Genomic DNA, 13,830 nt, shown 5'->3' with positions numbered 1-13,830 from the left:
CATGCAAATGGATCTGCAAGCACTGAGGAGCAGCTACAGTATAATCGTGCTTGTTCCAGCAAGGAGGATAGTTGTCTTACCAGATCTGAATCACCACTGTGTACTGGTTTCATCCCATGGCTTTTATGTTTTTCAGTGAAAAGCAGTTGAGTAGCCCTATGGTAATATGGTGCTAACAATGTATCAGCAATGTGTTAAGTTTTGCTATAGAAGAGTTGATATAAACATTGCATTTGCGGTCCGTTTGGCTTTTAAGAGACATAATCGTATAACTGCTAATAAGCATTGTAATAGTTGCAGATCGTTCTACACTACATCATTGGTTTGGCTTGTTTCTCAGCAATACCTGTAGCTGAAATAAGTTACTGGATGAATATATTTGTTAATTCACGGATTATATAAAATATATCCGGTGAAGATCATTGGTCATTAGTAAATGGGGAAAATAGCCAGTGATCTGGTTAAAGTCATAGAGCAAAACCAAATCGTGTCGTTTTTATAGCTATTGTGCCTGTATATTTGCAGATTACTTCTTAATGCGATTTATCAATCAGTATATGTCAACTGAGAGTTTCCTCTGGGCATTCCCCAGGTTAAGAGACCTTTTCAGTGGTTTTGCTCCATCAGCCTGGCATAAAGGTCTTGTGCTGAGGTGAGGCTGTAACCCCAGATACTTGGAAATTCTGTTTTTAAGTACTGGTGGTTTTGTGGATACATACAGCTTCTAAGAGAGGCCTTGAGAAGTTACAAGCTGAAGTCAGTCTATGGCATCTGTGCCTGCTGACGGAAGAGTGCTGTGGGCAGGGCTGTGATTGACAGAACTGTGCAAGCGCCTCTTCAGCCTTTGGCAGAACTTCTGAGTTTCATGAAGAACCATCTGTGTTTCAAGGAATTCATCCAAGCAGACATGAAGTTTTCTGAAGAGGGAAAAGCATACCTGACATGGATTCAGAGTAGCGAGTAGAGTTTTTAAGAGAGACATCCTGCTTTAGGAAAGGTTTACTGGTTTCTGTTTGGGAAGGATTTAGGAAAAGCAGCTTGAGGCCCTAACATATTATTGTTGATTTCTAAAACCAACAAACTAAAAAATGCCCCACTTCAGAAAACTATCGTCTGATTTAAGATGAACTTCAATTCAGAAATTTTGTTCTACAGAGTGTTCTTTATAGAAAGCAAACAATGGAATGTGTATGTACATAATACATACAAACATGGTGCTGGACTGGCAGTATTGTCCGTCTAATGTTCATACATTATTATCCTCTCCCTTCCCTATTCTTACTGTTTATGCCATAATTCCACAGCATGATGAGACCTTCTTTGTAGAAAAATGCATTTAGTTATTTTGTTTACTTTAGAGTAATTTAAAGGTCAAAAAATAGTTTTAAATACAGTTTCTAAGAAACACAATTGGATTTACAGTCATCACTGTAAACAAAGCTTTACAGTTAACTTGCCACCTGGGAACTATATACAGAGACTATTCTAAAAGTATGAGAAATACAGATTAATATGAATTTACATGTGTTTTGTTAAAAAATATATTTTCCACACTTTTTTTTTTTAATAAGCGGAACTCAGAACACACAAAAGTTGGAGCGAGCATCTATGCACCAAGTTAAATTAACAGTAACAATCCTCAAAAGTCTACCAGAGAGTGCAGTGTACTAACCAAAGAATTAAATTAATAGCTGCCCACTTGTGCTGTTTAACTGATTGAAATACAGAAAATGGAATTGTCTAAACATGTATAATCTCTTGTCTGAGTCTGACAGCAATAGGAAAAAAAGCTTATAAAATTGAAGCACAAGTGATACATAATAAGAAGTCTTTACAAGAAGCTTACAACACAGTTTAATATCTACACAATCTCTTTAATAAATTACATTTCCACTGTTATTTACAGATTTCAATGGAGTTACCATTTCATCCAGTCTTTTCAAGAGACCCTGCTTATGTAAATAACTATTAGTTGGCAAAGTTCATTATGATAAAAGAAAAATGATTGTTAAACTTGGGATGAAAATTGTGTCTAGAGGATATCTGCTGCCTTCTACTCACAGATGCTGAGGCAGTTTTGATTAGGACCTCAGATATTCCCAAAGGGTCTTTTCCAGAGGTTGCTGTACATGGTAGAGACACCCAAACCAACTTCACTGGGTACCAGAGGAGGGCTAACTGCAGCAGCATAAAATAATTTGTATTTCCAAGGAAGGTTTAATAATTGAACAAAACAAGGTGTCCAGCTCTACACAATGTTCCCATATCACATGGATTATTGGATCTGTTCTGCATGGGAAACTTTTGTTCTCTAAACAGTCACTTTCCCCTTAGAGATAGTCATTAAGATGTCAAGTTACTACTGATTTCAACAGGAAATAGGAATGAACTGGAGTTCTGGGGAGGAACAGGGCTATTCCTAACCAGTTGTTGCCCACCAGTATTTTAGAGTTATTTCAGTTAGCTTAATCTGAAAGTCAAGGCATTAACTTAATTCCACATCAGAACAGGCAGTACAGTTGTGGGTTGCTGTGATCTTGCAACAAGGCACAGAGATACATTTTCCAAGGTTGCACACTTCAATGATTAAGCCAAAAATCCTTGCATATTTTGTCTCCACTTCAGGTATACCTACAGTATTTCCTGTTCTGATCTATTGGACTGAAGTGATCTGTGCAAAGTACAGCTGAGAAAGAGTGCAGAGGTGTAGAAGGCTCTTACTGTGCTGTATACATGTAATCACTGCAAGTACCTACTGCAGGAGCTGCCTGACATCTCAACAGATGCTTTATCTGATTAAGGGCACAATCAAATCTACACTTCATTAATAAAAGCTTCCTGAAATTGTTAAAAGAAAATTAGTTATTGCCGTTCATACACATGACATAATGACATGAATGTGCTCTTTGAGATGTGTTCTTATGTGGCTGTCAGGAGGGTACTAGTCAAGCCTCTCAAATGTGTGAAGAGGCATGTCTAGACTTTGTGAAAAGCATTTTCTATATGAGTAATTAGAAGAATTAGAAATATATTTTCTATCAAAAAATTAGGTGATTAATCTGTATTTTAGAGGTGCAATCTATTTAAACCTGGTGTAACTGAAATAGTTTTTTTTTTAAATTCTTTTTGAATGTGTTTGAAAAATGTTTGCAAAGTGTGTTCTGATCCCAGCAACTCTGGTGTAGATCAGAGAATTGATAAAAAGCTCTTCAGGTGATCATCCAATTTATACACTAAAACACAAACCCTAATAAATACATCATTCTTGATGGATGTGTGTGTTTAACCTTCAAAGGTGGAGATTCCTCAGTGAATCTATTCTAGTGCTGTATTTAGCCATACCACTAGCTTCCCAAAGAGTTAACACGATTCTTCCCTGCTATAATTTAAGCCTGTCATTTTTACTATTGTCTGCCACTCACATGAAGTGCAGATGATTCCTTTTCTCATTCCAGAGCTATACATGTATCTAAAGACTGCTATCCCCTTCCCAGACTTCTTTTTCTTCTTCAGGTTAAACTTTAACAGTCTTTTTAATCTTTCCTCATAAGCCATATCTTCCTGTACTCCGGTCACCATCATTGCTTCTCTAGACTCTGCTTAGTGGCCCATGTCTTCAGTGTAAGACATGGAAGGTCTTGTCCAAAACTGGGAGAAGTGCTTCAGCTGAAACAATGCCAGTGCTAAGTGAAGTGGAAGGATTAAATTGTGCACTGCTTAGACCATCCTCTTTCCCATACCCTCCAGTTTGCGGGAACTCTCTGGGAGAGGGATGCTCTGGACACAGCAGAGTCAAGAATCTGAAATTATTTAATGTCCCTTGAAATTAAAAAGGAATTGTGTAACACTGCCTTGCTATAACTTAGTGTCCATTTCAGTGGATTACTTGATGTGGATCGAGTGCCATCTGGAGGTAAGGAAACATGGAGCTCTGTATGCTTTCATACTGAAAAACAAAATCCTCATGCTTTATAAATGAAATCTTCTTACATGAATAGGAGCTTGAGCCTGACAGGTATTGGACATCTGCCACTCAGTGTAGTTTGTGACCCATAGCAAGAGTTGATGCTGCTCAGGATGTCCCAGAGTAGAGCATGCGAGTGTAATGACTTTCAGTACTATGCAATCACCAGTAAATATGTAACCTGTGAGTGGCCTGTGCAGTTTTTAGAAGCAGCTCTGGACAACATAGGGACAAGGAGAGGCTTGATCTGCTCTCTCCTCTCCCTGTTTCAGATGTTTGATGACAAACTAGTTCCTGGTGCAGTTTTCTGCTCACAGGAGAGAGCAGAAAGCATTTTAGCTGAACAGTATGTCTTTTTTAAAGAGTAGGTACCCATTTGGTATGTCTGAACACAGTTGTCTATCACAGTTTATGTCTGCACAGAGTAGAATCAGTCCTCCTCACTTGGGCTGATTGCATGATGTGGTCTTCCTTCTTCAGGTAGCTTAACTGTCATCTTGAAAGCCTTAATCCTCCAGTTCTTGCTGTGTCGAGGAAGCCAGGAGGTGAACTGCCTTGTGCCATGACTTCAGTGAGTGGGATTTGGTTGTTCTTGCTACAGGGTCTTTTGGTTTGGTTTTTTTTCCACAGACCATTTGGATGTTGACGGTGACCACATTGTTCCATACCACCTCTTGTGCTTTTGAATTGCCTTTTGCTGCTGAAGTCTAAACATAAATAGTCATAGTTGCAAATAGCCATTATCATAAAAAGCCATAGTTGCAAACCATAAGTATGTCCACCTTAGTCTGGTGAGAGACTGCAGCCTGGTGCATCAAGGCAATGATAATGGCTTCTTTGGTGATCTCCACCTAGGACTGAGCATGATCCTACAGAAGCTACATACAGTTCAAAAGTCAGATATTGTATGTACACTCTCCTTGCTTTGCTGATTAGTGCTTTTTCCCTACAGAACGACAGGTCATAAAGTTTGCACCTATGTAATGAAGATGCAGTAGTGAACAGGGTTTTGGTATTGTGTCAATTTAGCTTGATGATGGTTTCCCTGGGCAACCGCTGATTTTAGGAACTATGAACCTGTTAAATTCAAGGTTGATGATCCTAAGAGTGTAAGACAGGTTGCTGAGCCAACACGCCCTCAGAGCAAGAAGTGAAAGCCTGCTGTGTTGTCAGTGAGTTTCCATCAGCTAAACCAGAAAAAAAAGAGTAAGAGAAGGGAATTTGAGAACAGCAAATCTAAAGAAACAAAAAGGAAAACTAGTGTGAAAAAAATTTGGTCTCCCCTCCCTCAGCAGGGAGGGATGGAAAAAGCACAGGACATGTCTCATGTGCTTTAAATTTTATTCTTTAGAGCAAGCTTAAACACGCAGATGACAGAGGCTGATGAATACTTGGCTAACTACACAAAACACAACAAGCTTCTGCATTTTATTGCGCTGACTTTCAGAATTGAAAGTGTGTTGTTTATGTTGGGACTTACTTGAGTGGGTCTCCATTAATTCTTTATTTTCAGGAGATAAAAATTCAGGAAGAAATTGCCTTTGGGCTGTAATCTTACTCTTTCTGATGTTAATGGCAACCTTACTGTAGACTTGCATGGGAAGATGGATGAGATCTGTAGTCCTAACTCTCTGTATATGGCCCGGTCACCCCAAATATGAAGAGGATTGTCTTCTATGGCATTGTTGGACATGCTCTTGAAAGAAAATCCATACTAGGCAGTAGTATTGGTCTCTCTGAGTAAAAGATTGAGGAATTTTTTTACATGCTGTGGAGTCTTTTGGCTAGAACCATTCAACTTGCTTTGTTGCTGTTATATTTCTATGGAAGCCCTAGGAAGGCTGGAGCTCACCCTCGAGTTTCCTCTTTCGTGCTCCGCTGCTGAAGAAGTAATCCATGTTTATGAGAGCCCTGCCAAGTTCAGTATTCATTCGACTGCCAATAGTCTGGTTGGTTGAGTTGGGAACTTTGCTTGAGAACACAGGCATATAGTTTGGCAGTGGCTTCTGCTCCTTTTTCTTACCCTGGATAAAACAAAGACCATTACTAAGTTTTCAGAATTGCATTCATTGCTTGTTACAAAAATGAAAGCTACCGAGATTATTATAATATCAGCACTTCTGCTTTTGAAATTAGAATTTGAATGTATTTTAAAATGTCATACTGAATGTACATAAAAGTGTTGAAGAAATAAAGTAAAACGATTGTTTTTTTCCTTTTGCCTTACATGGGAATAGGACAACACAGGGAAATTAATAATTTTCAAATGTGTTGCATAAAATGTCAGCTGCTCTAGAATGGTCGTGGTGTGGAAGGTTTTTGGTTTCATTTTTATTAAGTGGCTTGGATTTCAGCATGATGACATTATCTTACAGATTTTCTCCAAAGAAGCTGGTTCTTCTAGCACCTGTCTTTCTATGGAGTTGTTAATACTGAAACAGATTGAACAAACGCACATACTGTATTTCTTTGTGGCATAGGTAGCAGATGAAAAGCACTTCAGTTCTCTTTTATTTTTCCTAAAAATTTTAGTCTTAAAGCATTTGCTGCTTATGCCTAAGTATGCTTCAGTTTGAAATATTAGCCTTGCTCAAGTTGACGAAAACTGAAAAGAGCCTGGATTACAGTTGAATGTTAGTTCAAAACTTACCATTTGGTCATAGTCCTTTAGGAAACTCCAGTTCTGGTGCCTTAGAATAGAAGTAAAAAATGCACTGTAAAATTTTCTGTCTTTAAATAAAATAGTTACTGTTGGTTGTATTTGAATGCCTATTTAACCGCTCAATTTGATACTTACAGCCCAGATCTTACACCTGCAAATTCCTTGTACTGAAACCTGTCTTTTCTGTGATGAAACCCAGGATTTTCTTTATTCCCGTATAGAGCCTATACTACATGAGGAGTGGCAGGGTTTTTTTGCTAAAGGAAGATGAGAATAGCATGTCCACAGTGTATTCCTTGTGCAAATGCAGATAAATTAGCAAAGTCCTGAGTCACTCTAGCAAACTTTTGTCCCATACCTTGAGTGAAACACAGCTTCTTATTTTTTTTTTAAATGACTGATACTCTGCTGGCAGAAGTCCCTGGTAGGAATTCTCAGAGCTGTAGTTGCTGCAGGCAAACACCTATGGGAGTATTTTGTGCAGGTAGGCAGCTGTCCTAGGAGCAAACTGAGTCGGAAGACCTGAGTTTTGCTCTTCAGCTCTGTTCTATACCTGGTATGGGACTACAGGGCAAGTCCTTTGATTTTCTGTCCTTTGCTTTCTCTGGCCTGAAATGGAGAAAACAAAAGTTGACCTGCTATTGTAAAAGTACTGTGAGGTTAAGAGAGGAAACAGTTATCTACAACTGTATTTGCAGCAGGGCTCAAGGGACACCTGGGCTGACTCTGAGCTGGTTACCTGTGTCTGTACAGTGCTGCATCTAACCTCATCGATCTAGTGACGAAGCTGTACATCCTTCCAAGTTGAGCTCATCATTACAGCACAGCCATGTACCACGTGGAGCTAGGAGCATTGGATTTCTGTGCTGCTCTCCTCCATCTAGTGCAGATATGCCCTAAGTACAAATAAAAGCTAATTTATGATTGTTGTGTTTATCACTAGATGTCTTAGTGTACCAACACAGCATAGAGGTCTTAAAATTTTTTATCTTGCTATGCCAGCCACTATTTGAACATACCAGATATGAGTGTTACTGGATGGTGCTAATTACTGAGAAATGCTTGGGTCTCAGACATTTACCTACATCCACTTCAGTTCAGAGCACCAACACGTAGCAGCCTTTCCCCATCATTGTGTTTGGATGGGAATGTGGAGCTGAAGGACAGTTCTCTGCAGGCTGTACAGATGTAATCTGATGAATCCATCTTTAGGCATCTGTCCTTCACATGTCTGTCTCACCCTTTTACAAGAGTTTCTGTCTTTGTAGCTAAGACTGGAGAGTGGGACATGCATCAGTTGTGTGCTGTGTTATCTTACTTTCCCATGAAGGTGAGTTTGCACCAATATCCATGACTGTGAACCCCAAGAGGTAGGCAGAGACAGAGAGTGCATCCTGCTGCCTTAGGTAGGGAATGGGTATGGAACATACTGGGCCTGTTTGAGAAGAGTCTGAGTGCACAACTGGCAGAGAGTAACATTGCCACCATGGCCCTGGCTTTGCATGAGTCAGAGTCCTGGCGTCAGCCTTTCCCTCAGGTAAAAGGAGCCAGACAAGACTGCAGATGTGTCTCTGGGGAAATCAGAACTGTGATTTGTATGTCCTCCAGAAGGCTGAGGAGGACAGGGCTTTTCAGATGGTTTTTTCTCCCATTCTAAAAAATCCTGAGAGTGATATTCTCCCTTTCCTTTAGCTTAGCTAGTACGCTGTTGGAACTGGATCTGATTTTACTTTTACCAAGTGTCTTCTAATACGCATGCTCATGCTGTGTACTGAAGTATGAACATAAACACTTCTTCAAGATATGTGACAGAGACAGAGAGGATATTAATGTCAGGTTCCTTCAGGTCACTGGTGCATACACAGTCAAAACTTAGGTTTTATGTATGCAGTTCAGGCTGCTGAAACACTAACAATGGGGCATGTTCAGCAGATTTACAGATTGGGAATACAAAATCATATTTTGGCAGAACACTCTGTTCAGCTTCCATTTCAGCCATTTCCAAGAATCTGAGAAGAGGTGATAATATCAGTGTGTCTGCAATAAATTATAAAGGTTGGCACATTTATATCTTCGTTGTGGAAATCTCTATAAAGCTAAAAGATACTTAGCATGCAATTCTTTGCATCTCTTTTCAGTTTAAGCCCAGCATTCCAGGAGATATTAGCATAGATTTTGTCCAGTGAAGGAAAATAGAGATAATCTTAGAAAGAAAGGAGGTTAAGGTCTGATCCAAAGTCCCCACCAAAGAAAATTTCCTTTGATAGTGTAGGCTTTGAGTCAAGCCCTAAGACTGTCAGGGAGCATCAGTACCATTGTCAAGATGAGGAGAAGAGGAATGAACTGCAACAAGTGACTTACCAGATTTTTCTTCCTCTCTGTTCAGCCTCCACAGACTCTCTCCAGATCTTATCCTGTTGTACCTGGTCCTGCTGCAGTGCTGCCTGCTCATCTGCCCAGGCCTGAGTAGACAGTTGTGCAAAGACAGATCTCGGTCTGGTGCTGCCAAGAGACACAGATGGAGCCGAGGCTGGTTGCCCCAGAGGTGTGGTTGCTGGTTGCCAAGACCTAACCAAGGTATTTCTCCTGAATCCAGAACTCTTTCTCATCTTGTCCATTTTGAGAGTTACTGTATCCCCAGTATTGTTAGTTATATTGTGACTGTTAGGAAAGTTAAACCTGCTGTTGTTTGCACTTTCAAACCTCCTTCTCTCCTAATGTATTCTTTTAGCTGCTGATTTGGAGTGCTTTCAGAAAACAAACATGCAGGGCAGCACTGACTGGCAGTGCTCAGCACTCGTTTACTTCCCTCTTATTTAATGCTCATTTCCTACTGCTTTATGTTGCTTCCTTGCTTGAACGCTGAGGGAGTTTTCATGGTAACAGCAATTTTCTAAGAAATGACTGTTACTGAAGGCCGTTGAATCTCCAGCTGTAACGAGCAAACTCTCAGCTTATGAGGCGATTACTGCTGCTTGCAGCTGAGACCACCTTCTATTCAAAATCGTCAGAACAATAAAGTCTGGTTTAGTAGCAAAGGGTACTGTGGAGATTGCTGCTGAATATATCAGGAGGACTTTTGTTGTGGTTATGTAGCAGAAGCAAAATCTGAAAGCTGCTGGTTTCCCTGGTGTGTTTACTGTCTCCATTGGAAACGAGGCTGACTTGTGAATATTCACCAGAAAGGGAGCAGAGACCCAGTGGGCCAGCTCTTGGGGCCTTGAACTCTATTTGGGGCAGAGCTTGTTTGTTTAAAATAAGGTATTTCAACGAATCTGTGCTTTGCAAGATCCTTATTTTCAGATTTCAAAAAAAAAAAAAAAAGCAGCCAGAGATCATCAAAAGTCTTTTTAAGTACTTAAACATTTCTGCAGAAGGTATTAAGCAACTATAAGAAGTAGTTTTTAAGTAAATTTAAAGGTTTATTAGTGTACAAAGGGAGAATTTTCAAAAGAGTGTCCAAAATGTCAGTGTTTGTCTTTACAGTCAGCCTATTGGGTTTTTGTGGTATGAAGTTACTTCCTCAAGTATTTGTGACCTTGCAGGAAAACAAGAGTATTTTAAGTATAAATTTCCTCTGAAATTCTTGACTGACTTGTTTTTGAATAGTGTGGATTAGCTCCAGATGAATTCTAGCCTCTTGCTTCATCTTCCTGGTAAATGCTAATGAACTCTGAATCTACTTTTTTAGAGGGTTTTTGGCAAACTTACTTGCTTGCAGTATTGGGAAATACGTACTGAATTTGGCAAATAATTTCTTTTAAAATAGTTGCAACTGTACAACCACCCAAACACTTCATGTAGGCATATTTGAGCAAGAAATACTTCTATATTTGGAAAAATTATTCTGACTTTGAAGATTGCAATAATGTAACTAAAGAAGAGATAAACTCCACCTCAAATCACAATGTTTGCTTTGGGCTTGAAATTTTAGTAGACTTTTTGTTTGTTTGCTTGTATTCTGAGATAATTGAAACCTAAATAGTGTTTTTCATTTCTTTCAGCCAAAAAGCAAAAGAAGTCATGTATCCACATGGCATTATCATGAACTGAAAAAATGAACTGTTTGCCAACCTGACCTGATAGTTGTCTCTCTTGTGGAATCTATTTATCCTGCTGCATGCGTTCCAGGGTCCTCTCCAAGTTGGAGTGTGTGCAGCTGGTTAGAGAATGGAGTTTTAGCAGCATCTAACTGCTTTAAAAGGAAGCTGAGGCTGTTTGGAAGACCCAATGCATTAATCAGTGTGCATGGGATTTTAGCTCCTGATCAGGTCAGGAAAGGATCCTGATGGGAAGTCTATTCCTGTTAATAGAATGCTTTTTAATTCTTGTTTACAAAGTTCTTGTGTTATTTTAATTCTAATCCTTCCTTCAAGTCAATTTCTGCAAATTAAACATAATAATGAATGGTTATTATGCTGAGTACCTAGCTTCCAAATGACTACTTGTAGCCACTGAATAAACTGGTTGGAAAGATTACAAGTAGGTGTTTTAAAGTCTGTGCCATTGAGTGGTGTCTGCAAAGATGCAGGAGTTGTAACTACCCTGGTTTTCATGCAGGTGTAGGGCTATGAAGTGCCTTTCAGAACATCTTACTGAAAGTGAACTCACAGATTAAAGCCAGATCTGTTGATCTGAGACACTACAATCTCAGAAAAGAGGGAAGTCTTTAGGCTTTAAACAAAAGGAAGCTGTGAGTCTACATGCAGGTATTGGACATTTCAGAGTGTTCAAGCCATTTCTCTGGAAATAATGGATGGGCGTGGGATCATGACTGTTTAAATAAGTTGGGTTTTAAAAAATATTATAATAATATGACTTTAAAATATAGCTGCTGTTCCAAAAACAGATCACTAAGAGCTGATATTTTGAAAATTATCCCCTTTTCTGTTGGGACCAGAAGTCATTGAGTTAGTGATTATGCACCATTAAAGCACATCAAGGTGAGTGCCATTTACTAGATTAACAGCTCAGTAGTACTGCTGCAGATGCTGAACTGTTTCCCCTCATATTACCGTCTGCCAATTTAGCATTTCTTGGGGCATTTAAGCAGGGAACTCGTTTGTATTGGTACGACTGATTTACTGTGTACTTCTTTTCATCCTGTGGTAGAATAGGTTGATTTTATTGCGGCTTCATGCCTTATGTGTCTATGTAAATTGATTATAGCACCTTTATTTTTTCTGGTTGGGGACATGAAACTTGAAAAAAGTCACTGTAGGAGCTGGTACCTTTGCTTAGGAGTTTGTTTTGGGACTAGTTTATCTGACAAGCAGTGTCGTGCCCATCATTCTTAGAAAGAACTTGACTGAGGTTAGTCTTTTGTTGTTGCCAGACAAGTGATGATACGCACTACAAATTAATCTGTGAAAAATATGTGAGTTATTTCCCCCTGTCAAAGGAAAAGGTGTCTAGAGAGGCTTTTTATGGAGGAGAAAGTTCAGGTGTTCAGACAAAACATTTTCATTTGACCACAAGAGGGTATTGCAGTATCAGTTATGCAAGACTTGAGCTAATGTTTGCCTTTATATGCGCTGCCTTATTTTTAAAATACACATTTCTCAAAATTGATCACTTATGTTAGACAGTAGTTAAGAAAATCAGGTTTTGTATGTCAGTATTTGATGTAGTTAAGAAAATCAGGTTTTGTATGTCAGTATTTGATGTCCTTGTCCAGAGGAAATTTCTGAGCTGTTTTTTCTTATTTTGTTTTGTTTTTCACAGTAACAAGTTTCTTGAAGCTCAAGAAGTTCTTACAGATTTCACTGGAAGACAGGGACTTCAGAGGCTTATTCTGAAACACTGAAAAACTTAATGGAAATTGCTTGATTAAATGCAAGCATACATCAGTTACAGAAGGGAAATAATAACAGGAGATGAATGTGTTGCTGATTTGGTTGGAAGTGCATGTTGCTCCTGGATGGGCGCTGTCAGAGTCAGTGAGACTCTGATCTGATTTACCCATGTGGTCCTACTTGCAGGAATAAGGTCTGAAATCTTTTTTAGCTCATCTGTGTTTCCCAGATTTCTCCTTTACATCCAGTGTTGGTTTTCACTTTTTTCATAAGTCAGTACTGTGTTGGGATACTTCCCTACAAAAGTTATGTTTTCCAAACTTTAAGGACTGCATTGCCAAACATTTGTGCCATGTTTTGTACAGTTCAGACCATGGAAGAGGGAGCTAGAAGGGTTTCTGGATTCTCCCACTCCTAGATCTGCTGCTGAATTTAGGAGAAGCTGCATGGTATGCCTGCCTGTCTCTCAACAAGCCCACCTGTAAAAGAAGAAGGATCACAGCTGTATCACATTAATTATGAAGAACAAATTTCCAAGGGGTGTGATAGTGATTTGATGGACAGCAAAACAATTTTCATATAAGAAAGTCTGTGTTTGTGAGATATTGCAGGGATTCAAGAACACACACATTTAAAAACACAGATGCAGTGTATACATCATGTGTGAATAAGAGGCAGGAGCAAACTTGGAGGCAGCGTCAATTGGAGGAGAGGGCAGCTCTCTGGAGACCAGCTTTTCGGAGCAGATCACCATTCGGAAGATCTCTGCCACTTCAGGAATGGGACGGAGACCCCCATGGAAATCTTTCAGTATGAGCAGTGTTTCCTTCCTCAAATAGTGACATCTTCATTGTCATCATCATCTTCCTCAAATGAATAAAGGTTAATCAAGTCAGTCAAGATTGCAGGCTGGAAGATGGGTCATGTTGATGGTGAGCAGAGCAGGGCATTAGAGGTCTGAGGACGCTGAGCATCCAGCAGAGAAGTGACAGCAGAGCATTACTGCGGTGCTTCCTCACCAGCCCTGGATGTTAACCACAACGGGCCCTAGAAAGCCTGGAGGTAACAGATCCTGCTGACAAGCTGTGTCTTGATTTCGCAGGAGCAGAGTGCCTTGGGTTGCTGTATGCAGCCAAAATGAAAACAAATCCTGCAAACTACCAGTCTGGAGTAAAACTCCTTTTAAATGATTATGTAGCTGCTTGATTAAAGGCCTCATGCATTAAGTTTTGCTGTAGCTTTCATAAAAAAATATAAGCTGCTTTCTTGTCTTAATGGAGTTCTGCTGAGAGAGCCTGGCAAGTTGAGCGTCTGTTGCGTCGGCAGCGTAAAAATACCACCAAGGGAATGTCTGCTTTCAGTGACACAGAGTCTGACACTTCAAAATAAAATCAAAGCTGTAATGCAGA

The 13,830-nt window shown here is 39.6% G+C and overlaps 1 protein-coding gene and 1 long non-coding RNA gene across 3 annotated transcripts in view; one reads left to right on the top strand and one right to left on the bottom strand.

Moving 5' to 3' along the window:
• The window catches only part of LOC141921410 (uncharacterized), a 21,430-nt gene extending 7,600 nt beyond the window's left edge, over positions 1 to 13,830 (top strand). For both annotated transcript variants that reach the window (XR_012622684.1, XR_012622683.1), the window contains exons 2-3: positions 9,013 to 9,203; positions 12,351 to 13,830. This is a non-coding gene — a long non-coding RNA (uncharacterized LOC141921410). The remainder of the gene's footprint in view (positions 1 to 9,012; positions 9,204 to 12,350) is intronic.
• On the bottom strand, positions 5,610 to 9,328 carry CIMIP5 (ciliary microtubule inner protein 5). The gene is made up of 3 exons (XM_074820068.1): positions 8,988 to 9,328; positions 6,615 to 6,654; positions 5,610 to 5,988 (listed from the first exon to the last, which is right to left on the bottom strand). The coding sequence occupies exons 1-3, from the start codon at positions 9,242 to 9,244 to the stop codon at positions 5,797 to 5,799; spliced, it is 489 nt and encodes a 162-aa protein (XP_074676169.1). The 5' UTR covers positions 9,245 to 9,328; the 3' UTR covers positions 5,610 to 5,796.

This window comes from Strix aluco, chromosome 3 (assembly GCF_031877795.1).
Source record: "Strix aluco isolate bStrAlu1 chromosome 3, bStrAlu1.hap1, whole genome shotgun sequence".
In the NCBI taxonomy this organism is placed as follows: Eukaryota; Metazoa; Chordata; class Aves; order Strigiformes; family Strigidae; genus Strix; species Strix aluco.
The sequence above is the reverse complement of the archived record's forward strand: the minus strand, read 5'-3'. Positions and strand labels throughout refer to the sequence as shown.

Coding starts and splice junctions, on each gene's coding strand:
- CIMIP5 (XM_074820068.1), bottom strand. CDS start 9,244: ATGGACAAGATGAGAAAGAGTTCTGGATTCAGGAGAAATACCTTGGTT. Junction 6,655..8,987: donor CAGAGAGGAAGAAAAATCTG/GTAAGTCACTTG, acceptor TTCTATTCTAAG/GCACCAGAACTGGAGTTTCC. Junction 5,989..6,614: donor TAAAGGACTATGACCAAATG/GTAAGTTTTGAA, acceptor TGTTTTATCCAG/GGTAAGAAAAAGGAGCAGAA.